This window comes from Marmota monax, unplaced genomic scaffold, assembly GCF_021218885.2.
Source record: "Marmota monax isolate L192 unplaced genomic scaffold, Marmota_monax_Labrador192_F-V1.1 WCK01_AAM20220418_F8-fsc00132, whole genome shotgun sequence".
In the NCBI taxonomy this organism is placed as follows: Eukaryota; Metazoa; Chordata; class Mammalia; order Rodentia; family Sciuridae; genus Marmota; species Marmota monax.
The window spans coordinates 8557072-8584736 of record NW_026695199.1 but is presented as its reverse complement, the minus strand read 5'-3'; the positions used below and the strand labels follow the sequence as shown (position 1 = coordinate 8584736).

The following is a 27665-nucleotide window of genomic DNA, read 5'->3' as shown; positions in this document are numbered from 1 at the left end:
CATTCAATACAGACATCTACATCACGGTGAACAGTTTTACAATGCCAGTGAGTAGAGAAGTGAACAAGATTGAGGAAAGGTTGAGATGTTAAATTTTCATAGATCCTATAAAAGCACAATAATTTCTTTTATTGCCTCCAGATTATCCATTCTGATGTTTAGTGGTCATTTAAGAAACAATGTGCCCTGGAAGCACCAAAGAGTGTTTCAGAATTTCTCAAGTCACCAAGCTAACCTAGCCTCCAGTGTTGTAGCCATCCGAGATGGCTTTAATCTACAGCAACCAGTCCTCAGAGATTTATTTATTTATTTATTTATTGGTTGTAGTTGGACACAATACCATACCTTAATTTTATTTATTTGTATGTGGTGCTGAAGATCGGCCTCACATGTGCTAGGCAAGCGCTCTACCTCTGAGCCACAACCCCAGCCCCCTCAGTGATTTTTTTTAACAGAATATTTCAGACAATGATATATAAAACAAAAGAAATATCTGTAAATATTTACAAATAATCAGACTAGAAAAACAGAAATATCTGAGGATACTTTATTTGTTAGAGATATCTCACATAAAACTCTTCATCATTTTATTAATTTATAAGTTTTGTCAGTTGTAATTTAAAGAAAAAAATCACACCAAACAATGATGACTCAGGTTGTCTTCTTCTCCTCCCTCTGAAACATACACAAAAATATACATTAAGTACTAATTAAATGAACAGGTGTAGAAGGCAACGGGCTCTATTACCCTACGTCAGGGAAACATGTGCTCATGAGGAAGCCTTCTGGTGGCATTCTCTGAAGGCTGTGAAGTAAACTAATTATTTTTTTTTTGTATTAGCTGAATCACTAATTTAACATTTTAGGCGTAAATTTGTCCCAGTGTATTTTTTTAAGTAAGCTTCTAAAATTAAATTACATTTATTTTTAAGGCACTTCCTAGCATCTCTCTCACTATAGGTGGATATTTGGGTAGAATCAACATTATATTTAGCCTTATCGTGATTCATTGTTACCTGAAGGAATTTAAACTTCCAAAGCAGCACGAGTTTTTGAAATCAGTTTTGGACCCTGTAAATTAATAACAAATAAAAACAATCAGAAAAAGTAATAGATGACCATGACAGTCCTACAGGTCACTCTGTAGAATCTGGAGCAAATTCACAGGCATGTATATTAGTCAATTGAGAAATTAAGGAGTTAAAGAAATACAACTCTTAAGGTCAACAATCTGGGACAGTAGAAGCCAGAGAGGGAAAAAAATGTGTAGTCAACTACAAATTCAGCTAAAATTACTAAGCAGTTGGTTTAAGACAATTCCTAGTGACTGCTCTGTTGGTATACAAAGGCATGCTCCTTAATGAGTTCAAAACATTTTTTAAATTCTCTCAATATCCTGTTTGTGCAATTAATTTGTTAGATCTTTTAAATCCATTCAACAATATTGATAAATTTTAAGCCAAAAACCATTTAAATTATCATCAATTACTTACAGAGTCACTTACTAGTTTTTTCTACTAGGAAAACAATCAAAATTGCCAATTTGCCATATAAAATTAGAATTCTTCCTAACATTTTAGTCGGGAAAATGTGGTTATTTAAAAAAAAACATGAAATTCTTCAATCTATCTCTATATGAAATTTAAATTATTTTAAAATTATTATTTTAAAATTATCCATCGATAGATTATTGTTTTCCCTTTTTCACCACAGAAAACTCCACACCAAGATTTGCATGTGAAAATGAGCTGCCTCACCTCTTCTGCAAAGCAGACTTCCTGCTCCTGGCCCTGGCAGCATGTCTCCAAAAGGCCAGAGAAATCTGCAATGACAGCCTCAAGCTGTTCCTCTGTTATTTGTGGCTTTTGCTTCACAAGGTTAATGAGAAACCTATGGATTTAAACAACACAAAATAAGAGAGAAGTCTGTTATACACTGGTATTCTTCTAAAGCTTCCTCCTAAAGAATTGTCAAAGCTCTAGTTACCCTCAGCCCAAACCACCAGTCCATCAAACCTTCTCCAGTCTTAGTGCACACACCTGTCTAAAGCGCTCTCATCAGAAAGACTGAGGCTGGTCCCATGCCAACTTTCCACTGGTCTGGACTTTTGTAGAATATAGATCAAACACTATTTTATAATCCTGTCATACTTCTATGTAGTGAAGTATGGTCTTTTTCTTACTTGCCTAGATTATCCTTTGCTGTTCTCTCCTCTAAAGTGTGTCTTATCCATACTCAAAGGCCCAGATTTCCAGACCCTGCCACCCACCATGATCACACCTTTACTTAGCACTGGTAGCACCAATTACCCCTGTACTACTCATTTAGCAATGCTTTCCCACTGGAATTAGTGTTGCCTGGGGCAACAGGGAGAGCAGGCCAGAGGAGGCAGCGTTATTCTTCCTTGAAACATGCCTCAGACTGTGATAAAGAAAAAGAGGAAGAACAGGTTTTCCAAAGAAGGAAGACCATTTACAAAGCAAGTGAGTTTTAACATGCATGGGTGTTTGGAGAACATAAATTCTACTGACTTGCATTACCATCACCATTGCAGAACGACTCCCACAATAAACTGCAATGTGTACTTCATTTCTGAACTCCCATGCCACAAGGTTGAATCAAATATGATTATTCTCTCTCTATAAAGCATACTGTAAAAACAGACTCAATTATGTGCCTCCTGTGCTTGTAATAGAAGTAAACACACTCGCCACAAAGATACACTTTAATCTCCCTAAATAGATTGTTCATTTTTCCTTAACCCCAAAATGCATTAAATCAATAATTAAAAAGAGACAATTTTTGAAAACAGGAAATTGTGTGCCCTAATGAATTTTTACAGACCTACTTTCCAATGAGTCTGTGAGAACAGAACTATTTTGAAAGACACCATAGGTGTTTGGGGGATAATATGTTTCACTAATCAGCCCAGGAGTTGGAGAAGTGCAAGAAAAAAGTCTCAACTGCTACTTGTTATTGCTGCTCTTCTCCATTCTAGCAAAAGACAATTTCTTACTCTTGCTTCATGGTTTGCAGTGCTACCCCCTGGGGTTGGCACAGATCCTTATGGAAGATGAATTTATCAGCAGAGAATGATGGAGGAACATAGGTCTCATCTATCACCAAGCTGCTGAAGCATGGCCTCCTGTTGGCATATGAAGAATTGCAGCAATGGCCAACACCAGGGTTCACAGGATTCACTTCATGCCTGATACACAAGTGTCCAATAATAAGGTCAGCCTGGTTAAAAGAAGGAGAAAGAAAAAAGCAAGGAGTTGGGACATTAGTCACAAAGTTGGTTCAGGTTTTCAGAAAACTTTTGTGATCATTTTTAATGTCCAGTAAATTATAATTAATATTGAAGGAAAAAATTGCTATGTGTGTAGAATCATGTGTTGCCATTTTATAAAATCAGTGCTCACCAATTTGTTGGGGATGAATCTTTGGTTTTAGTGACAGATGTTACCTTATTGATATTGAAGACAGTCTTTGAGCTATTTGATATCAGCTATTTGAAACACCTCTAAAGGGGGAAAAAGTCTCATCCCTGATCCTTGAAACATACATGTTTGTTTCCTGTGTATCTCTAGTTGAGCCTTACTTTCGAGATACAGAGGATCACTTTCTGAAGATAAGAATGGTGCAAACTGAGTTCTCTGCCATCTATATCCACACATACACACAGCTAACACAAAAGAAACAGGGCCAATACCCATGTACCATGAAGGTTTTTCTAATGTGGAATCTTGCTATTTTCCACACTTCATAGACATCTTAAATGCCTAGGAAAAACTTTCAATAAATGTCAACATGCTTTGTGTATACACTATGTTTCAGGTTAATGGGATAGGAGTTACTCAGATTACATAGTTTCAGAGAGCTGTCCTATGAAGATGGTACAATTTCATTCTAAAATGTCAGATGAAAAAGCTGAATCTTAGTGACATGAGTATAGCTTCCAGAATGACACAACTAGTAAGTGGTGAAATGGGCTGGGCGTGTAGGAAAGAAGCCCCAGAACCTCCACTCCTGGATTGTTACACCACCTGGCATCCCTGCAGCTTCTCAGGGAAAAAATGTGATCACTGAGTAAGGTAACAATCGCAGGAAACTCTCCTTTTGCTCCTAATCTTTGGGGACATGAAAACCAATTAATAAATAACTCCCCATGGTCAAAAAGAAGAACAAGGAAAACCTGATATATAATTTTATTCACTATTGTGACATTAAGGGAAAAATAATTTTTAAAAATTCAGTCTGTAATCATATATGACATGAGTGACTAGAAAGTAAAGATCATTGCTGTTAATAACTGGAAAGTCATTTTTACTTGTCAGAATATGGGACTTATTTACATTATTCTATACCTTATATCCCGTCAAAGGGAACAAATTGCCCCTGGTATCATTATGATTATAAGATTGTTCTACAAAAAGCAAAAACCTAAGTATGGTTCAAGTCACATGGCAAATTTTAGTCTATTGAGGGTACAGCTTTTTCTTTCTTTTGTAAATTAAAGTAAGCATTTGATGAGCAAAAAGAGGAAATATGAGGTTAGTATTCCATCTTTCCTGCACAGAAAGCTTGCCCAGACATTGTGCAGTAGCCTGGCTGCATTTTCACCAGCCCTCCTAGAAGGACTGGAGTCCTGGCCACAGGCCTACCATTTGGAGCTGGGTTCTCACACGGTCGCCAATTGCACCTCACTGAAGGAGCTTGCTAAAGCTGTCTCCACGCTGGGTTCTCCCATTTCCCCTACATGGGAATTAGAAGGCCACTTCAAGTCAGGCAGCAGAAACCAGATTAAAAACTTAAAGAAAACACTCACCGCTCCCTCACCACAGGCCAGTTGCTTGTCCTCGCTGAGTTGGCAACACGTGGCTGCCGTGTTGGCCATTTTCTCAGTGAGGGCCATCAGCTCAGCTGAGGTCAGTTGAGGCACTTTCTTCACATAAGAAACGAGAAACCTGAAAGAAGCATTTTTCACCAAGTCCTGGTGAGTCCATCATGAGTTTTTGGATTCCTTGCTCCTCTCAATGACCTACTTCTGACATCAGAAGATTCGGTATTTGGACTGACTTTGAAGATGCAGCTACTCTCAACATCACTCTCTCTGTACTATCCTCCTCCCAACATGTCGCCATTAAAAGGTAAAATCTGGGCAGAAGGCTGACTTTTATTCCCAACCTCAGCGTCCCACTGATTGTAACTGATTTGTGTGTGTGTGTGTGTGTGTGTGTGTGAGTGATTTTAACTGTGACAAACCATGGAAGAATGAATGTCTTTAAATATTTGCAAGGTTTGAAGAAGATAAAGCCAGTTTCACAGATCAGACTTCATAGGGTCCTAAAAGGGGAAATGGGGACGGCTACCATCTCTCGAGGGAAATGAAGTAAACAGATTTTACTGACTTCCATTAGAAATAGAAACTGAAATTAGAGTAGTCTTGCATCACTAAGTAATTTTAAATCACTGAAAATACTATTTACAAAAACGTACGCATTTTGTAAGTAATATTGTCCTAATTTCTGGAAGAGGCCACAGCTTCGCTTTGCCAGTGCTTGGCTCTCCTGGGTGTATTTCTGTAATTCTTCTTCCTGAAAATACAAACATTATTGGATACATTTTTCTCTCTTTCTGGACTCTCTATATAACTGTATATAAAATTGATCAATATTTTATGCTATTATAATAGAAACCAGTCTTAGAGGTTTTTTTAAATATTAAAGGTAATAAAGTACAAATTTTAAGAATTAAAGGAAATGGACTTGGAGAGATATAGTTTAAAACTTTGTGAATCACAAAATTGATAGCAGAACTCCATCTCTGCATAAAAGTTACAGTTCTTTCTGTACAAAATTTCTGTCTTTCTGGATCTATCCAGAAATGAATATTATCTTTATTCTGTGTACCAAAGAATGTTTGGTTAACAATTTTATTCTTAAGTAAGGCACTATTTGCTGGCTATTAGTTAATAACAACTTAATGTCTACATTAATAGTTCATTGATATAACTAGCTAACTACTAGTCAATAACTAGAATATTTCAAAGAGTTTTTTCAGTGCTGGGATTTGAACCCAGGACCTGACTCAGGTACTCTACCACTAAACTTCATCCACAGCTTTTTTAAAATTTTATTTTCAGACAGGGTCTTGCTCAATTTCCCAGCCTGGCCTGTAACTTTCAATCCTCCTGCCTTAACCTCCCAAGTAGCTGGGATTACAGGTGTGCACCACATCCAGCAGATTTTTAATGGATACTCTCAATCCGTTTATATCAAGTTTTCTCTGAAATTATCAATCAACTTACCCCTTTATCCTGGCATTCAAGAGGTTTTTCAGACTGAGCACACTTCTCCAGTACCTCCTGGTATCCTTTAACAACTCTTAGAATTACTGGGACAGCAAGCTCAGGATGTCTTCTTGAATATTCATGGACAAAACTAAAATATGTGGGGAAAATATCATAAATCCTTGGAATTAAGACAAAATGAAGTCATTGCTTTCCTAATCACTCCTGTGTGATAGTGTCCATGGAAATTAAAAATCAGATAAATAAAGCTGGACATCATGATCTGAACACTGTGAATGACAATACTATGAATATAAACCATGTCCCTCAAGTTGTCCTGTAAAATGGTATTTTATTTTCTTTGGCAGCTCACGTTGGCTTTTCAATTGTGAATTTTTACCTTCATTCGTTGTGCCTGCTTTATGCTAACATTGCTTTAGGCAGTAAGGAGACAACACTGTGTAAGATAAAATGCCGGCCCTCTCCTGTGTTAGAGAGAGGCAGAATCAAGCAAACAGGAGGGAGGTCATCTATCTCAGGTAGTGATCCATCGATAAAGGGAAAGAAAGATGGAAGAGAGGAAAGGAGGTAACTCCCATAAGTGGAGAGGACACTAATTTAGCAAGGGGTCAAGAAAAGCTTCTCTGGGCAGTAATATCAGACAGAGACCTGGGTGAAGGAAGCAATACAAGTGTCCCGGGCAGGGGGGTATCGTTTCTGCTAAGATCCTTTTCAGCTGAAGATATGCTTCTGTTAAGCAAACAATTAGCTTTAGAGATGTGTTGATGTGTAAACTTAAAGATAACTCTTGAGTTTACTAACTATACTCCCAGATTATAGGAATTGGTCATATTAAGTTCTTCCACCAATAAAATGTCAAGATGTGTCTCCCAATTCTGGTCTTAGTTCCAATTTTCATAATTTTATTTAGCAGGTCAAACAATGTGTGAATGTCTAATTTTAATGTAACAATAGTACAATATTTTCAGGGAATATTAGAAAGAAAATTGGGCCATTATTTTCATTATTGCATCAGAATCAGACTTTTAAATTTAGAAGAACCTTGAAGATCATTAAGTATAATGTCCTAAGAGTTGCACAAATGCAATTCTTTAGTGTTTATAGACACATACAATAAGGGAAAATATATTTACCTGACTGCTTACTTCCCTAAAGGCAAATGTAATAAGAACACGGTCTGTGAATTCTATTACAACAAACTACCCTACTGCAGATGTATCTAAATGTGCCTTGATTTTCTAAAAATATACAACACATATTCAACAAATAACAAATAAACCTTCTATCTATGGAGTTATATTTTTGGGAAAAGTTCTTTAAATATCCATGACAATAAAGCACATTTTTAACCATAAGTCATTCTCATTACAAAATATCTATACCTTATTCGACATTTCAATGTTGACCATTATATGAGTAAACTATTATAATGACAATGATTCTTACTCCAAAGAAATTGATATTAAATAAAATACACTTTGTACGTAAGCCAGTTAATAACAGATGGTGAAAGCCTCACCTTTGTTAGATGCCTTTCCCTTTTCTCTAGTTATCTGCTTACATCTCTTTCAACTCAGAATATTCTAGCCAAACATCCTCACATATAAGTTTAAAAACCATCACTCTCCACTTCAACCACACAAAGCTGCCAGCCACTTAATGATCTCAACTTGTTGAACACACATTTGCAGAGAGAGCGTGTTACCTTGCTAAGAAGATGTTTCTTTCAGCTGAAGAAAACTGGTTGAAATCTCTATCTCCTAAAAACCTGTTGAGGGTTGGAGACAGACCTTCAGGTTTGTCGTCATTTTCTGCGTGGATTATGCAATGACCTAGTTCAAGTGTGGGCAATTTGCAGCATTCTGCTATTTTGCTTGACAGAGCATCTTGTCGAGAACAAATATATGACATAATTTTTTCCTGTAGTTGGAAACACAAAACATAAGTCTTAAAGTTTTATTCTGTAAGTAGGACCTCAGAGCCAGTTCTAGGGTGAAAAGGAGGAAGGAAGGAGAAAACAAGGAGGGAGACAGAGGGAGAAGGAAATTATGGAGAACAAATTTTCCACTCCATCTTTACTAAGAAGGAAGAAATAATGATTTTTTTAAAACCCAGAATTGAGGAAAGAGGAAAGAATAGAGCAGAGGAAGGGAAGGAAGAAGAAAGAAGACACTTTCCTTGTCTCCCATACCAAAAAGTGCTTTTGTCACTCCTATCCAGGTACACATTTGTTCAATTATTTTTCCCATAGTTGTCAGATAAACCCTATTATTTTAGTACGAAGGCCTCAAAACAAGAGGGAAATCAAATAGCAACAAATAGTATTCAAGTTCACCTCTACACAACATTTGCTGCTGGTGTCATGAAAAGCAAAACTTTCCACTCTGTATCAGAACAATCTGTAGTGACCCACTATTCCCACCAGAGGGCAGTGCACCCAAGTGGTCAAAAAGGTCAAGCTTTCAGATACACTCCTGTCATGGGACTGAAAATTCCAGGCATTCTCAGCGGGGTCAATTAGAATCCATTCTTCAGCTTTTAAAATCTAACTTACGTATCATATGAAAATTAACTTTAAAGGAAAAGAGTCCTTATGAATTCCAGTTTTTAAATAGGTTTTAAAAGTAACTATGAAAAACAACAAAACTGGAGCTGTGGATGTAGCTCAGTGGTAGAACATTCAGCTGGTGCATGTGAGGCTCTGGATTTTATTCCTAGCACGGGAGGTGGGGAGGGAAGCTACTTAAGAAAATGAACAAAATTCCCACTTAAAAACTGAGAAAGCTGACCTCAAATAAAAATGAAATAGTTCTTGTTGATGTTCCTAGTCTGTATGTAAACTCCTCTAGATGAGAAATTCAGTGAGGTGGCAAAGTTTCCAGTTCATCCCCCCCACCTCAGCAACTCACTCCAGGACTCTGCTATGCTCAAGGGCTGTCACTCTGAGGCCTCTCCTGCACCTTGGCTGCTTGCAGATTCTAAAACTAGCTGCCATGGGAGTGGGCTGAAATGAGAATTAACTCTGCATGGTCAGCCCTCTAGAATCCAGGTTCCAGCCTGGTTTTCAGGTCATTTGAGCATCTGAGAATAGTGATTTTAAGCTTCCTCTGAGAGGAGAGTGTGTCACAGGGGACCAGAGAGGAAGACCATTGGAAATAGGCAAGACTCTTGTACAATGTCTAAGGGGTCTAGAGTTGGTCCAAATAGCCACACTGCTTTGATCACCACTGACTATATCATGCAAAAAGAATCTGTTGCTAGGGCTTTGGGTTTTGTTTAATTCTCCTAGAGCCCTTTATTCACACCTCTCTTAGGCCATGACTAGCTTTTGGCCTTGTGGAAAAATTTATTGTGTTCTTTTAGCTGTTTTCAATCATTCAACAAATTGTAATAGAATGCCTTTCACATGCCAGGCATTTTCCTATAGAGAGTAAACAAAAAACAGTCCCTGACTTCAAGGAGGTCACTGTCTTATCTCTCCTATCAGACTAGAAATTCCTGGAGGTCAATTTATGCCTTCCTAACAAGTGTCCCTCACTGTGGCTAGCCCATACAAAGTATGTAATATGTGTTGATCAAATGAAGAAATAAATTGAAGGAAAAAACAACACATTAAAAAGAAAGAGCTTGGGGTTGGGGCTATGGATCTGAGGTAGAGCACTCACTTAGCATGTGTGAGTCACTGTGTTCGATCCTTAGTACCACATAAAAATAAATAAATAAAATAAAGGTAATGTATCCAACTACAATTAAAAAATATTTTAAAAAAATAAATAAAGAGTAAAGAGCTTGCCCCTAAAAACCCTGTATGGAGGTCTCCTGGGAGATCATATCTTCTTTAGATGTAAGAAATGAATGGGTCCTTGTCTTACAAAAGGGGGCATCCCTGAAATAAAAGCCAGGATCAGAAAAGATGGCTTAAGTTTTATTAGCAAGAAGTGGGTAACATCACTTGGTCACCTAATTAGCCATATCCTGTGACCAACTGAAACCAGACAGCCTCCTCTCTTTAAGAACCAGACAAAAAAAAAAAAAAGAAAGAAAGAAAAGGGAGCAGAAATACATATTTTTAGGGAACAAGACTCCTCACCCCATCCTGCAGACACTCCAACACATTTCCTCTGCAACACTCCTCATGTATGTGGGCCACATCCAAGACCAGCTTTTGAATTTCAGTAAAATTTGCTCTGGGAAACTTTTGACTCAGCTTAGCAACAGTTCTAGGGGAAGAAGAAAGGATTTAAAAATCAATTTGGGTTAGCTATCAAAATGATGTAGTATTCAGAGAGTATCAGTAATGGTAAAACTCAGAGGAAGAACAGAAACATGTTGTTTCAAAAGAAAAGGAAGCACTTCTTATGTCTTGTCAAGTCCTGCTCAGTCTTTCAAGGCAGTAGCTCTGTACATGGCAACCTGGCCCCCAAAATTATTTGGAAATTGAGATTTTTTTTTTGGAGATTGGGGTACCAGGGATTGAACTCAGGAAACTCAACCACTGAGCTATATCCCCAGCCCTATTTTGTACTTTCTTTAGAGACAAGATCTCACTGAGTTGCTTAGCACCTCACCATTGCTGAGGCTGGCTTTGAACTCACAATCCACCAGCCTCAGCCTCTTGAGCCACTGGGGTTACAGGCATGTGTCACCACACCTGGTATGAATTTTATGTTTTTACTGCTCGTCCTCAATAGCAAGCATCTGGGATCATTTTAGGGAGTAGATAGAAATATTAAAAAGGCTAAACAATTAAGAAATGGAAAATTCTATGACAATGATAATCATTTTTCACTTTGAGTTAAAAAAAAAAAACACTTCTGAGAATCCAGGGAGGTGTGCATATGTGCAAATCAAACAAATGGAAGAAGAAAGTGGAGCAGACTGAACATTACAGATATGTCATCATGCCAAGACTTAGCTTGGCCAGAATGGAAGTAAAAAATAAAAATTCCAGGTTCTTCTACTTGTTTCATTAAATTTTAAGAGATGAGTGTGTGAAGCCACTGCTTCTACTGATGAAGATGGATTTTCTTTATAAATTTGGAGTATTAAACTTTAATTACTTAGAGATAAATTATAGAGTCAATATACTCATATCTTAATTTCTATTTTATTACTAAGATAAATTTAAATAAAGTAGTTCATAAATCTATTTTTAAATTTCAAATAGAATTGGAAGGTAGTTAAAGGATAAATCTGACCTCTGCCAAGAAGAGATTTTAGTCAGTTTAGAACTAATGGTGTGAATATAAATTTGCATCTAGTTCTCCACTGTGTATAATATTCTCTAATATGTTATTTAATAAACAAACTCTGAATGAACATACCTATTACTCTTTACAGCAACAATTGATTTAAGAGACCTTATAGCATATTAGGAAGCATAATTAATGTAAAGAATATCTTGGTAAGCCACAAGCTTTAGATTATTCTCAGTGAAGGCTGTTGCAGAGGAGCTAGGAAGACATAATCTAATGAGGAGATACAATTTGATTGCAGGCAGTAACTTAAAGAGTATCTAGGAGACATAAATAATATAAACCTCCAGTTTCTTCTCCGAGGGTTATCTCAGCAAAGCTTTTAGCAAGGAGAACCCAGTCCCAAGATCCTAGGATTCTGATCACAGTGGCCCTCATCAAATGAGACTTCACTCTTTATAATAGCAACACTCAGAAAAATGAACCTTAGTTGCAAGCTAATAATTCTACAAATCTCACCTGCATCCCTAGATAGAGCTTAAACTTACATGGCTTGGAAGATGAGGGGTTCGAAAGTTCTCTTTACTGCACACACATGTTGATTTAACAAGCTGCTTTCTTTTAATTCTTTTGTAATCGATGCTGTCTAAGGTGGAAAAGTATAAATAAGGTTGTAAGAAAGTTTGTATTTTCTTTTGTAAGTTCTAACAATTAGGAAAACAGAACATATAGATAAAACACAAGACTCTACAAATTTTTTTGCTATGAACTATAAATGCTATATAATTTTGTGAAACATTACTCCATCATTCTTTGAGATTATTCATTCTTTCTTTTAGATTAGTTGATATGTTTCTATACCAGATTGATTTATTAAAAATATCTCAAACAAAAAGATTATAATTGGGGGGATCATGAGTGAATACAGCTATAAGACTTATTTACATATAGCTTTAAGACAGATTGAAGCTTGATAATTTCTGCTCAGTTACAAAAAGTAAATTTGCCTCATAACCTGACATTGAGAATAGTAATAACTCTTAGGAAATTTTTATAGAATTTCGGGTCTCGAGTAGCTAATTGTGGATATCATTCTAGCTTTGCAAACTTGGGAAAGCTATTTGCTTTTTAAACCTAAGTTTCCCTGTTCAATTAATAACAATAATACACCTTAAATTTATTCTAAGGACTAAAAGTAATGAATATAAAGTATCCCAGTTCTCTTTGATTTTTTCTCTCTTCTCCTACTCTTCCCTTTCTCTATTTTCTTCCACATATTTCACTTCTCTCTCTTTTACATTATCATCTCTTTCTCTGGCTTTCCTTCTAGATCCCACCAAACTTAATAATAATTGTTGGCTGAGTGAATGAATGAAAACAGAAAATCCAATTTTTTTTTCTCACAAAGAATATCAGACTGCTGGAAATGCTCTGTTCTGAAAAATAAATAAGCTCTTCACTGAAAGCCTGTTTTCATTTTGAATGTTGGTTCCAATGAATCATAGCCAGACTACACATTGGCTCAGATGTCCATACAAATCAGATACCTTGGTCTGGAAACATTCAGCAGCATTTTCAGCTTTGCAGCAAAGTGGAATCATTTTGTCATAGCCAGCAGCCAGAGAGAGAATGGTGGGAGCATATAGGAAGGGGTGCCTTCTTGATATCTCATAGATGCATCTATGAAAGGAGTAGAAGGTAAAAGTTTCAAAGAGGCATAAAAATAAGACTACTTCTGCTTGGAACTGGACTCTAAAATTTGTTTACAGATTCAGGTAAATGGATAAAGTTGGAGAAGATAATGCTAAGTGAAGTTAGCCAATCCCCAGAAAACAAATGTCAAATGTTTTCTCTGATATAAGGAGGCTGATTCATTGTGGGTAGGGAGAGGGAGCATGGGAGGAATAGACGAACTCTAAGTAGGGCAGTGGGGTGGGAGGGGAAGAGGGGGGGCAGAGGGTTAGTTAGCAAGGATGGTGGTGTGATGAGCATCGTTACCCAAAGTACATATATGAAGACACGAATTGGTGTGAACATACTTTATATACAACCAGAGATATGAAAATTGTGCTCTATATGTATAATATGAATTGTAATGCATTCTGCTGTCATATATTTAAAAACAATAAATAAATAAATAAAAGTTTTAAAAAAGATTCAGGTAACAACAAACAACAGGAAAAACTGCAGAGGGCTTTATCTTTGCTCTGTTCTGAAAGGGAAACCAGTCATATTTTTTTCTAGATGCTTTCAGTAGAGAAACTTGGATGGGAGTGGGGGATCTATCTGATAGATAATACAAGATTCTATTATGAAAACCAGTAGGCAGAAGTGCTGACTATGATTCTTATTAAAGTGTCTTTTTCACTGTGTCTACTCAGCCAGGTTTGAGGACTCATGGCCAGGCTGCTGTTGAGCAAAGCTGAAAATTGGACCCTTTTTTTTTTTTCCTTGTCAGTGCAAAATGGAATCATCCACCCTGACATCCTCCACAGCACAGGTAAGGGCAAGTTCTGCCTCTGGGTTCAAGCAGTAATCAGGAAAATGGATATGATAAAGAAGTAGCTACAAACTTCCCAGACTTCCACCTGGGTTCAAATATACTCAGCCCTTTGCTTTCACCTCCTAAGCTTTAATTTCTTCATTGACAAACCAGGAAAAGGAAGACTATTGAAGAGGAAAAGGAGAAAGCAGCATCAAAGGGTGTTTATGATCCATAATCCATCTTTTATGCCAAGCCCATTTTATCCTCAGCATGCTATGTGCTCAATAAACCTTAGCCCTGTTTATGTATCTTAACTATGCCTGGATCTATGATTTTTTTTAATTTTCAGGCAATTTGATGAGCATAATATGCCAATATTTGGCACTGAAAGAAGTCATTTTGTGCAGTATTAATATATTCCTGAGCTATATAAATTTGAGATTAAAGGGAAAAAGGCAGATGTATCTCCAGAGACTAATGCAACAGCTTCTGGGTCCATTTTGTGGTCTGTACTGCATGTAGCATGCTGTGCTTTAAAAGTTGCACTTAAAATTGTTCTATAATTATCTGGTATAGGACTTAGCAGATACAATCCAAAGCATTATTCTTACTTCTCTACACTTCGGAGTATACCAGTAAATAGAAGAAATACTAAATTGTTTGGTACTGCTCCTTTTGGGGGTTTTCCTTACTTGTTCATGAATGTCTCCCTGTCTTCTTCATATGCTTTACAACTTGTGGCAGGTTCTGGAGCTTGGAAGGGTGGAAGGGCTGGAGCAGCCTTCTTGTGAGCAAGTAAGCAACTATGTCTTTCCTCTCCACTTCGGCTGCAGCAGTCTGAAAGTCCATACTTTTCAAAAATTTCCTTCTCATGGCACATTTCTTCCAGAAAGGCAGACATCTGTAAGAAAGCTTTTCTTTTAATAAAAGATAACTATTTTACTTAAAAATTCTCTAAAGCACATGAAATTATTTTTCTAATAACTAAAGCCATAACTATAGATTAAGAAAATTCCCCACACAAATTCCAACACTTTTAGTTTGGATCTGACAAGATAGCTTTCTTCATTGCCTTTGGGATTAGTAATTTCTGTCCTTGAGTTATACATATGACTATTAGAAAGAGTTATTTTATTTTAAAGGGAAAAGAACCATGAAATATTTTGTCTTTCCCCACTTAATTTTAAATTCTCTGTTATTTTCTCTTTTATGTTATCAATAATTTGGCCCCAGGATATATAAGCTTTCCACATTTGTATATAAAACTTGTTTCGGAGACAATCATTTCTCATAGTCTTTTTATGACAAGACGTTGATCTAAAATCGGATTTTATTTTCAGTTAAAAATAAAAATGACTTCAAAACAAAATAAAAATTAAAGCATTTTTCATTGGTCAAAACTACAGATTTAGCTGAAAAGTTTAAAAACCCACGTATGTCCTTATTTGGTGCTTTAATTTTACCCAATGTGGATGATGACACCAATATCTCAAAAGAAAGCCTCTAAGGAATACATGTGGTTAGTTCATCTCAGAAAACCTTTTATTTTGCTTTTAAACTGTTAATATTTAGAGAATCCTGAAAATTTTAATTAAGACTTTTAATTTCTAATCCATATTAAATAAAAGAAACCTTTAACTTCACTACAATAAATTATCAAATGGTAACATTGCCTTGAATCTCTAATTAGATATAAAGTTGAATAGGAAGTATATTTTACATAATTTATACATAAATTTATGTATACATAAATTTAAAAAGATTATCAGGACAAGTCAAAAATATAGATGCAAAACCAAGATTTTATTAATGCCGAAGTTTCAGAGTTGGAAAACACTTTATTTCTTAAAAGGGTGCCTACAGTGGTCCGGACACACTGCCTTTAGGTCACTTCAACCCTACCATGCAGAGGATTTGGGGGGCCTTTTGTTTCACAATATGATATCTCTAATCAATATTCATTTCTATATTGAGATAAAATAAAAAGTAACTACTATTTATTGAGCATCTACACTGGGACAATTTTATGCTAAAAATAAATACTCATTCCTTATCTAAAGTTTAACTTAACAGGGTCCTATGTTTTGATGCTATTATTTGTTTGCTAATGTTGGCAACCTGTTTATATGTGCTGCACACCTCACATTTACCTGAGTGTTGGTATAGTTTAATGAATTTACTGAAGATGCTAGTTCTGGACCCATGTGTCTAATTTGAATTCTGATTTTATGGTTCCTTTAAGAATGTGACTTAACCTTTCTTGTGCTTCAGCTTCCTCAACTGGAAAATGAGACCAATCTCCTAGGATTATTATAAAGATTTGATAAATTAGTATTTGTAAGCAAAGCTGATATTCTGCCCACAGAGTCTTAGCCAGAGTCTCTTAACTCACGCACTGTACGACCATTCTGATTCATCAGTGTTATCTGTTATATCATATTTTGATTATCATTATGTTTGTAGCACTCCCTAGAATAATGACAAGCACATTGTATATTTAATAAAAATTAACAGCTATTACTATTATTGTATCAACCTCCATAATAACTCTGAATTAGACCTAATCTTGTCCCTTGTGCTATAGATAAGAAAACTAAAGCCCTCCAAAGGAGTTAAGTAATATGTCTACAGTCACAAAGAGAATCTCTATAATCTGAACTCCTAGTCACCATGCTTTTATTGTTTGCAATAGCTACTAATTTTTTCATCTGTGCCCTTTGGCAAATCACAATTTATCTAATCCTTCTTTCACACAACACTCTTTAAATATTTAAATGCATGCCTTCTCTGTATCTTCTCTTCTGTATTCCAAATTTTGGTCCAATATCACGGTGATTTTTTTTATTACTCACTCACCTGGTTTTCTAAACATCCTGTAGGATGCTCACCGTCAGTGGGTTTCTTAATTACAGCCAATACATCATTGGCCATTTTCCTTATCTCTGTGTAAGTGGCTCCATGAACAAACTGGGCAAAAAATATGGTAGCCCTGAAACAAAAATGCATGTGAATGCTTAAAGAGCAGATTCATATCAAACACTTTTCTCAAGTATATTTGTTTGATTTTCTGTTTATTGTCTAACTTGTTTAGAGGGTGATATTTGCTTTAAAAAAGAATCTAGTCATCCAGAAGAAAGTGTCAGTCCTGTTTCTTTTTCTTTTTTTATATTTCTCCAGAAATATACATATGGCTTTTAAAAGTCAAAAATACTGGATTTCCCAAAAAAGTTGTTCCTACTTTTACAGTCACCCACTCACAGTAATGCACTCATAATTGAGGGTATCTATATTTAAAGTTTTCTGCTTTTAATTTAAGCAAAGACTTAGTCATTAGACCTCTACTTGTGTCTACTCGCCTCATGATCAAAGCCTGATCCAAGACAATGGTGCTTCTGGACTGATTCAAAGCAATGTGTGTACTTTCTGTAATCAAGCAGTGCCAGCAACACATGCCTTTAAATACCTTATTAGAAATTTTTAAAATGTGGAAAGAAGAAGAGCATCCAAGGAACAATATGCTTTCTGCAAATAACAAAAAGATGGAGTATACTACCTCCTACAACTTGCTACTAAGATTTAAATAGAATGCAGAAAAGGGAACATTATATCTATTGGTATCAATGAGAAAAGTTCCTGAATTCATACATAGTTGTCATTGATCAGAAACTAATCTTCAGTTTCTAGATTCTGATTTGGTTGGCTCCGTGGAATTCTAAGTCATCTAGAGGTTAATAGCTAAAACATTGGCCAAAGTTCTACCTTTTCAGTATCAATTTGAGAGTCAGTACAGAAAACATTTCTTGAAATTGTTTAATTTGCTTTTTTAATTTAAAAATTCATAGGGCTATCCAATTTCATTTCATTACCTAACTAAAATTATCTGTGCTTTTCAGATCTAAAGGGCATTTCTATAAGAAAAACTTACAGGTCAACTAAATTCATCTCTGCAGAACATTGGGAAGAATCCAGTGTGGAAGCTGGAAAACAAAAGAAAGTCATGAAAAGTGGTGTTTTCAACTGCATCCAGGAAGAAGCAATCCTGTTACATAAATGTTTGGATTTAAATTGCAACTATATAATTTTAGAACTAAGAAGTCATTAGACATCCCCTATCTAAACATCTTAATTTTATACTTGAGAAAACTAGGAAACTAAGGAAAGAAGTTAACAAAAAAAGTTTATAGTAGACCTAACACTAAAATCTGGACCTCATGTTTTCCTATCATTTGGTTTCCCCCTAAATATGCTCTAATTGGCTTGATTTTTTTTTTAAACTTGGAATTGAACACAGGGGTTCCCACCACTGAGCTACATCCCCAGTTTTTCTTTTCTTTTTTTTATTTTGAGACAGGGTCTTGCTAAGTTGCCAGGACTATCTTCCAACTGGTCAAAGCTTGTCTTGAACTTGTGATCCTCCTGCCTCATTCTCCTGAAGTGCTGGGATTGCAGGTGTGTGCCACTGTATCCGGCCCTATTTGGCTTGAGAAGCAAATGGTTAAAAACATATTTCAGTCATCATTTTGAACATATGCCACAGTTTGTTCATTCATATCCTAGTCACAGTATTGCCTTTTCAGAAAGTCAAATAGTGATCCATTTTTCTGAATTAAGAATAATAATGTTACTTACTTTTAACAGTCTGAGGAAATGTTAGAGATGAAAGAGCCAGGATTATGGCCTGGTATACATACATATAGATTTTTTTTCAAAGTAAATATATACACCAATTAAAAATAATGTACAAAAATTAATGCAACATGGCACGTATGAGGCATTCATTGGTCATATTAAGCACAGCTCTATGATTTTGTAAATCTCTTATAAAGTAATAAGCTTATCTTTCATTTGAATGTACTCACCAGCTAAATCTTTTTTCTCTGTGTGAATCAATAAATACATCAAGGCAAATGAATAAACACAAATTTAAGAATTTTGATCAAAGGCAAAAAGAAAGACACCAAGTATCTCACCTATTCCATATGCATTATTATGCAGTGTTCTGGATTCGGTAAAAGTTAGTAGGAAGGCTAGAAAAATTGATACCACCCACTTCATGGTTGCTGGGTATCCCATTGTTGGCAGTGGCAGAGCAGGATATTCAAAATCATCCTGAAACTCTTTTTTATATCCTCCATGGGCAATGCCTGTTAACTAGTAACCTTTTGTTAGTATATCCATTACTTTATTTCCTTAGGTTGGAAATGGGACATTTTGCCAATAATTAACAGCACAGGGATTATTTGCATTTTATGTTCAAGGACACAGACCTCTTCAGAGTGGAAAAACATTTTGCAAATTCATTCTGTTGTGAAAATATAACAAATATACTTCTCAAATGACAAAGTATTCAAACAGATGCTTTTTCCCTAAATTGCAGAAAAAGTAATCCCTTTCAAATTAAAAATGTTAATGTCATAAAGAAAAAAAAAACCTAATCTTGGTATGCAACTCAACTAAATACATTATTTCTTTTAAAATATTAGTTAAAAACTTGTAAACCAGACACTGAACACATTGTTGGACCAATTCACACTCTCCATTAAAAAGTACGTTTCTTGATTATTATATATTTATTGGTTAGCTCAAAAACACTTTTCACCTGACATACATGTTGATAAAATTTACAGCACAAACTAATAAGCCAGGTGATATACTGATTTTATTTGCTGCAAAATAATTTTGCATGGATGTCACTGGGAAATGGCCCAGCCACTCTGTTCATGTAGCAATGCCAGATGATTATGTTAATACTAATTAATAGGCACATACAAACCCTTGATTTCAAACTTTCCCTGTGTATGTTGGCTCTAAATTTTGGCTACACGTTAGAGTTATTGGGGGAACTTAAATTCCCAATGCCTAAACTGTAACCTAAACCAATTAAATCACTACATAAAAGTAAATGAATAAAATATATTGTTTCCATCTACAATAAAAAATATAAAATAAATAAATAAGTAGTGCATTTAAAAATATACATGATACTACAAGTAATTAGGGAACACATTTAAACAAATTTTTTTGTTGATCGCACTTTTAGACAATACAGTTATCACAGTGTGAATAAGGTCTTCAGTGCTGGTCAAGTAGGACTCCCATTCATTTGTTACTTTTTACTCACTTTATTCTATGTAACCCCCAGCCCCTGACATTCTGTTTCGTCTGGAATATGCTCACAGGAACAGGCCTGCATCATGTACCCTCCAGTAACCTGTTATCACTGACCTTGTTCAAATGCTGACCCACTTGATTCCAGAACAGAGTAAATGCAGTATAATCCTCCTGATCCTCCTGTCCCTGAGAAGGAGTTTACTCAAAAACATGATAACAACAGCATTAGTTATGAAGAAATAACAGAAAGACATTAGTCATGGAGCACTACTTAGGAAGAACTGAAATGTAGTTTTATGAAGCAAACTATATGCAGCTTAGCTGAGCACAGGCAAATATCTCAAAACTTTTCCCAGAGCCTGGTTCATAGTCAGGACTCAATAACATTTTCTGAGTGAATGATGAATATATGTTCAAAGACAAGAGTTTAAGGCAGAGGAAGAGGCTCCATTTGTCAAACCCCAGGTTCTATGAGCTCTGAGATCTTTGTAATTTTACAAACCATATTTCTGGTTTCATTCTAATATATGCATAACTTGCAAGCCTGGATAATCCAGCTTCTTCATCTTAACAAAAGGTTAGAAGGAACTTACAGAAATTGCCTGGCAAATAGTATGCCTTTACTAAATCAGAAAAATAAATAAGTACATAACGACAAATAGTAAGTACACATCAAGTCAGAGATGTATTGTCTCAGCCACCAACACACTGGGATGTTAATGACAGTAAACCAGGAGTAACAACCTCACTGTCAGCCCAGTCCTATTTGGACCTTTTCTCTGATACAGTGCTGGTTCTGTATCATCCCTTAATCTCCTTCCATATTTTCCCTTACCAATCAGATCTCTGCTGTTCCATGCCTTGTGAGCAGAAAGGCAGCACAGATTCATGTGGATCTGGGGACTAGGTTTGAATGTTTGCCCAGCCACATATGAACTGCATGACTTTGAATGAACTCTTTTAATTTTTCTGAGCTTTATTTTCATCATATATAATGATCATCATTTTATAGTAGATGAAAATAATAGTAAACAATGATCATTATATAGATGATGAAAGTAACCGTCCCTCCTTCTTGATTAAATAAAGACTAAATAAATTAATAAGTGTAAATGGTTCAGAACATGGCCTGGCACAGAGTAGAACTCAATTGATGAGTATTTTATTTATTTATTTAAGAAACATGTTAAGTCTGCACACCAGACACTATTTTTGATGGGAATAGTCAGCAGCAAGAAACAGTCCAACCATTCTTGCTGAGCCTACCAGTGGCCTCAGCCATCACCACATGGTCTGAAGGATGTTGTGATGAGTAGAGTAAAAAGAAGATATCTGACATCTTTGGAGGGGTCAGTAAGGCTTCCTGGAGGAAGCGACATTTTAGGAAAGACTTGAAAAAGTTGGAGGTAGGCTGAATAAAGAGGGAAAAAAGAGAGTTCCAGGGATGTAAAAGGCAGTGGAAAGGCCCATTGGTGAGGAAGAGCAAGGAGTACTGAAGGAATGGGAAGAAATGCAGTTTCAAAGAGCCAAGCTTAAAAATGAGGGTACTTATTAAATAGAGGGTTTTCGGACAAGGTTGGCAAGAGCCACATCTCAAAGACCTTTTAAATTGAGTTTACAGATCATCCTAGGGCAATAGGGGACTATAAAAGGAAGCACATAAAAGTCACATTTTTATTTTGAAACTGTCTCTATTGTTAGAAAAGAGGGAAAGGCTGAGATAAGTAGACCAATTAGGAAGCTGTTCCAATAATGTGACCCAGTAAGTGGCATGGATGAGATTGGTGATAACGGGAAATGAGAGGGGTAGCTAAAGTTAAGTATTATGAATGAGATAAAATCAAAGTGACTACGTAGCAGAGTACATGTCTAATTTTGTGTATATTGAGTTTAAGAAAGAATTTAAGATAGAATGACCAGTTTACCCAAACAGTCTTGGTGGATGCCTGTTAACTTAATATAATAATTAACCAGTCTTCCTTTTCACTACAGAAACACACCTAGTTTTCATGATGTCTTTAGAAGATCTAAGTGGAGAAGATGATGATCTTTGGGATAGTGTGGTCTGTCCCTGGAACAAGACTGAGAAGATGGAGGTTTCAGAGTCATGACTTCTAGAGGGTTGTTGTAGCCCTGTGGGTAGATGAGAGAGATTGTAGTGAAGAGAGGAACCTTGAGAAACCAGCATTCCAAGAGATAAAGAGGAGCTTTGAACCAGAGTTTGTATACGAACTGCAAACAATCCTCAATCCATATGTGTCATTGCCCAAAGTTTTGTCTAAAGTACAGAGTTCACATCAAATACCTTCCATTGCTCTAATTCTGATTCTGTTTGCTTTTTCATAAATCCCTGAAACTGCTCAGTAGCAACATGGCATGGTAAACTGGACTTTGATATCAGAAAGATTCTAATCTTGACTGTGTCTGTTATTAGCCAGATGACGTTAGAAAAATAATTTACCTGTTTGATTCTTTATTTCCTCAAATAAATCATAAAAATAATGTTTCCCCTCCATTTTACTTCCATGTATAGATAAAATAATGTGTTTTATATGCTGACACCTACAGGCATTTTATTAAAAATAACACTACTAGCATTGGTATTAATGTTAAATATTAGCTATATTCTTTCTCAGAACAGTTTAGCTGAATATGTGGTTTGCTAGAAAATGCCTTCTCTTCTTTCATGCTTATCAGGGGTCCATTTCATTTCCATGTGTACTGGTGTGACTGGTTTGTTGTTTGAAAGTGTATTTTCTTTTTAATTTCTACTCCCCTTTCCCTTCAGTGCTTGTAAAAACTGAACCCACCCTTTAAGACCTGTAGCTAATTCTCCACAAGCATATTTCTGATTACTCCTGAACTAGAGAAGGGCCCTCTCACTTTTCACAAGTTTCAGCATTGTTTAGGTTGCCTTCTCATGGAAATTCTTACTTGACCTTTATTCATAGTCATTTGTGAGCTAGTCATTTTTCCTGAATATTCTTATGTTGCTTAGCACCTCTTACACAGGCCTAATCTTTATAAATATAAATTGAATGGTGCTGAAAAAAATTATTGTCAAAATTTATGCACTAATTGTTCTTATTCTTTGACCAAATGAATGATATCATATTCATCTTGCTATAAAACATTACTGAAATGTTTGTATTCATATTTTCTATAATATTCAGTGTTCAGATCAGCACAGATCTGAGAAGGGAATGGTACCTAGGGTCTTGAGGTAAAGTCATTGAACTTGGTTGCCAGTTGCAGAGCTTAAAATTAACTCTGTGGGTGTTGGGGTTGTGACTCAATGGCAGAGCACTTGCCTCACATGTGTGAGGAACTGGGTTTAATCCTCAGCACCACATAAAAGTAAACAAACAAAAAAATAAAGATATTGTGTTCATGTATAACCAAACTGAATTTTTTTTTTTAATTAACTCTGTGTAGAGCAGATATAACCCAAAGGTCAACAGGATGGTTGATCCCAAATCCTTTAACCCACTAGGACCTTCTTGTGCCTTAAGATTTATTTACATTTATCCTAATACAAATGTAATGTTTCATCCATTTATGGGGGGGAACAGAATAACCACCACTATAGCTTCATTTCCAAGAACTCTGGGATAAGAAGGACTGTCTGCATTTATCCTTGACTTCTTTAGCACTCATTCTCCAGTGCTGTTAAATTCTCTTTACCTGTCTTTTATTTGCTCTCCATATTGGATACCCTCTCAATCACTTTTTCAAAGATATACCAATACAAGTTTGCATCAAAGAACTAGAAATCAAGCATGAAAAGATCTTTTCAGCTGTATAAATACCATCAGTTCTTCACATAGAGCTTCCTGCCTGGTTACTTTGTCCTTAATTCTTCCCATATAGCCCTGGTTTTCACATTCCCTCTCCTCATTCTGATTTTAAGCAGAAAAAAACAATCCTCCCCTCTGTTTAATTTGATCCCATCTAGATTATGCTCTAGAGGTGATTTCACCTTTCACATTTTTTGTCAAAGTATTTTGCTAACACACACAAAAAGACTGTTTTCCTTCATCAAAGTGTTTTACCTTTGATTTTTAGGGGGGTGCTTTTTTTTTCTTCCTCTACACCAGGAACAGAGAAAAAGGGGTCAGAGTCACATTAGGCAATTGATCTGCTTGTCAAACTTAAAAGGATAAAATGTCTCAAGTTCAATAAGGTGAAACAACCCATCAATATAGGTTAAGCAGAGATACAGAAAAGTAAATGAAAGATCAATTAGAAATAAGTTTCACCAAAAGTAAGTTTTATTAACAGCATTAATTTTTATCTGGCTTGTCTGCTCATGATAGGCTAGGCATGGGTCCTTCTAGAGCAGAACTGGTTTGCATACTCAAATCATAAACTACCTGAGGGAAGCACCATGTTTTGAAAGCATCTCCTAAAATCCTAGAATAATAACTTGCACAGAAAAGTCCTTCCTAAGTACATGTAATGACTTTTTCATATGAAGACCCTCTCTTCTCCTATTCTGTAGCTATGACACAGTACAAAAAATGACAAAAGGAATGTCTGGTCTTATACCATCATCAGCATAACCACTGGTCCCCCCTCTTTCCTTAGTATCTTTGTCTGTAAAACCACAACAAAATAAAATGTATTTCTCTGGGTGGCATTCTGGGAAGTCCGGAAGTCCAAGATCAAGGTATGAGCAGATTCAATGTATGGTGAAGGTCTATTCTCTATATATGGTGCCATCATGATGCCCACATGGCAGAAGGGATGGAAAGGCAAAAGGAGCTAGAACATGCCCTTCGACCTCTTTTTTAGAAGTACTTAATATAATCATAAGCGTTCTGCATTGTGACTTAATCACATCCAAAAATGTTCTATGTATCATACTGTGTATTAGGCTCCAATATATGAATTTTAGAGGGACACATACATTCAAATATAGCACTTAACAAAATTAAGTGATAGCCCATTGTTATAGGTGATTCAGAAAAATCCCCTACATAGTCCAGAAAGTTCACACTCTGTGGTGGGCTATTTGTGTACCCCCAGAACTCATTTGTTAAAGTCTTAATTCCCATTGTGATGGCACCTTTCAGAGATAATTATGGTTAGGGCTTTGTGGTAAGATTAGTTCCCTCCTAAGAAGAGACATCAGAAAGATACCTTGGTTTATGAGGCAACAGCAAAAAGAAGGCCATATAGAAACTAGTAAGAAAACCCTCACAAAAAAAAATGACCTTTTCTAGAATCTTTACCTTAAATTTTTGAGTCTACAAAACTGAGAAAATACATTTCCTTTATTTGTCACCTAGGCTGTAGTATCTTTTTATGGCAGTCTGAGCACAATAAGACACACACACACACACACACACACACACTCACACACACACTCACACACACACACACACAACCTATCAATATTCTTCTCATGGGAAATACATGACTTAAAAGCTTAATTATCTATCATTATTAAGCAAATTATACCATTTCCCAGAACATAGACATTGTATTTCTAAACAAGTCCTCTTTATTTATAAAAATGCTCTTACTTATCAGGTACCATAGAAAACATAACATATGTGCTAGTATTCTGTGGTAATTAAGAAATTTGTAACATTTAACTGTGGCTTCACAATTTCTGCCTTGAGAGAAATAATAAAGAGATTCATAATGCATTTGCACTCCCATACTCAATATTTTGTGGTCATCCTTATATTGAGTCAGTTTTATTTCAAATAATGCATCATAACAAAGTTAACAAGGCAGCTCTGTCATCTATACTGTTCTAAGTATAGAAGAGCCAATCCTTCAGGCAGTGGGAAGACGTAGAGGAGTTAATATCTACCTAGTGTTAGTGGTATTTCTACAAGTTTTTTTCTTATTGAAATTTTAAATATTAAGGGATTGTCTTTCCCATAGGGCAGAGTCATCTTAATTTGGTATATGTTATCCTTAATAGCCATTGGAGCTAAATTCTATACTCCATTCATTTTTAGCCTTTGTGTAGTGCTCTTGTGCCAACCCTCAAAACTTGGACTAATATTAATGGAAACTTGAGAGTGTATATATACCTTGCTGGGGTCACTTTTGATTATTGGAAGAGGCATGTGACTCCTAATACTCAATTGTGTAGCTCTTCAAATCATCAACCAAATTAATCCACTTGAGGTGGGTGAGGACCTTTCCACACTCAAACTGGATGGGCTCCTTCTCTCTCATTTCTAACACTTCAGTCTTTCAACTCCTTACTTCCCAGTGATACTGGCTCCTTAATTCAAATCTTCTCTTGAGATTCCTAAGACCAGATTTTTAAGGAATCAATCTGTAGAGAATAGATATCATTTGCCTAAATAAATGAATAAAGAAAATTGTAAAAAAAAAACATAACTGTGTAACCTGAGTGAAGAGAAAAAGTAATGGAGAGTGACCTACCACTTGCAGTCAACATTTTTAAGTTATTGATCAGATAACTGCTCCATTGTCTAGTGTTGAAGAAATAACACCAGGTTCACAGGAATTCAATAAAATGAACAAGATGGCTATTATTCCACCTATCCATCAATCATCATAAGTAGCATTCTATTAAATAATACTAATCTTTCATTAGAAGATTTTTCCTTTCCCAAGATATATCTCAAAATACTAAAGTATTTTCTTTGGTGCCAGGCAAGTATTCATCTATTTATTCATCAATTACTCACCCAAGAGAGGTAATCTGAATAACCCTAGATCAATTAGAGTGATGCAAAACTGAAACCACCATATGGTACATTACTAGGTCTGACAGTTTTGAATATTCAGTTCATGATAAATTTAATTTAGGGGTAATTTTCATTATTTCACATATTTAAATAAACTTATTATTATCTTAAAGCACAAATTTTCATGATCCAAAATGCATGCAATTCAATTTGCCATATTTTCTACTTTGGAAGTCCAGGAATAAGTTATGATTCTGTGATTTAAAGTTTGTGTGATTGCACTATGATGCTGTGACTGCTGCAACATCACCAGACAATAGGAATATTTCAGCTCCATTATAATCTTATGGAACCACCATTGTATATGTATACTATCTTTAACTAAAACCTTGTAATACAATGCAGGACTATACTTTCTTCTTCACTATCAAATCCATCACATTCTTGGCTAATTTTTGTATTTCTTATCTCAAGAAAAATATAGCAATATCTTAATGGTTTTGGGAATCTGTTTGTATTGACATAAATAAATCTTGTCCCTATAGTTCTCTATTATCATTTATTTAATTTAATGCTGGTTACATCATTATTTATGACCATTATCATTGGTTATGCTACCATGAATTCTGGCTTTCAATCACTCAATAAGAACTACAAGTGCAAGTCTCTAATCATAGTAAATTTACCTTTAAGATTTTTTTTTAGCAAAAATAAAGAACAACACATCTTCTAACCAGGTTTTCCTCTAAACTCTTAATCCTAAGAATCACTATCACAGAATCATGGAATGTGATCCTTTTCAGTGATCATTCCACTCCTACCTTATATAGCTGCCAAAAAGAGGATAGATAAAGGCCTATAGTAAAGTGAGAAAACTCATC

General features: G+C 35.7%; 1 protein-coding gene across 1 annotated transcript; it reads right to left on the bottom strand.

Annotated features, from left to right (window-relative positions):
• Nucleotides 1–533: 533 nt before the first annotated feature.
• Afp (alpha fetoprotein) lies at nucleotides 534–19133 on the bottom strand. The gene is made up of 15 exons (XM_046428740.1): nucleotides 18964–19133; nucleotides 17919–17970; nucleotides 16850–16982; nucleotides 14686–14894; nucleotides 13056–13188; nucleotides 12057–12154; nucleotides 10404–10533; nucleotides 8019–8233; nucleotides 6311–6443; nucleotides 5500–5597; nucleotides 4829–4967; nucleotides 3017–3240; nucleotides 1758–1890; nucleotides 1017–1071; nucleotides 534–675 (listed from the first exon to the last, which is right to left on the bottom strand). Exons 1-14 carry the CDS (start codon nucleotides 19064–19066, stop codon nucleotides 1027–1029), a joined length of 1845 nt encoding a protein of 614 aa, XP_046284696.1. The 5' UTR covers nucleotides 19067–19133; the 3' UTR covers nucleotides 534–675; nucleotides 1017–1026.
• Nucleotides 19134–27665: the final 8532 nt, after the last annotated feature.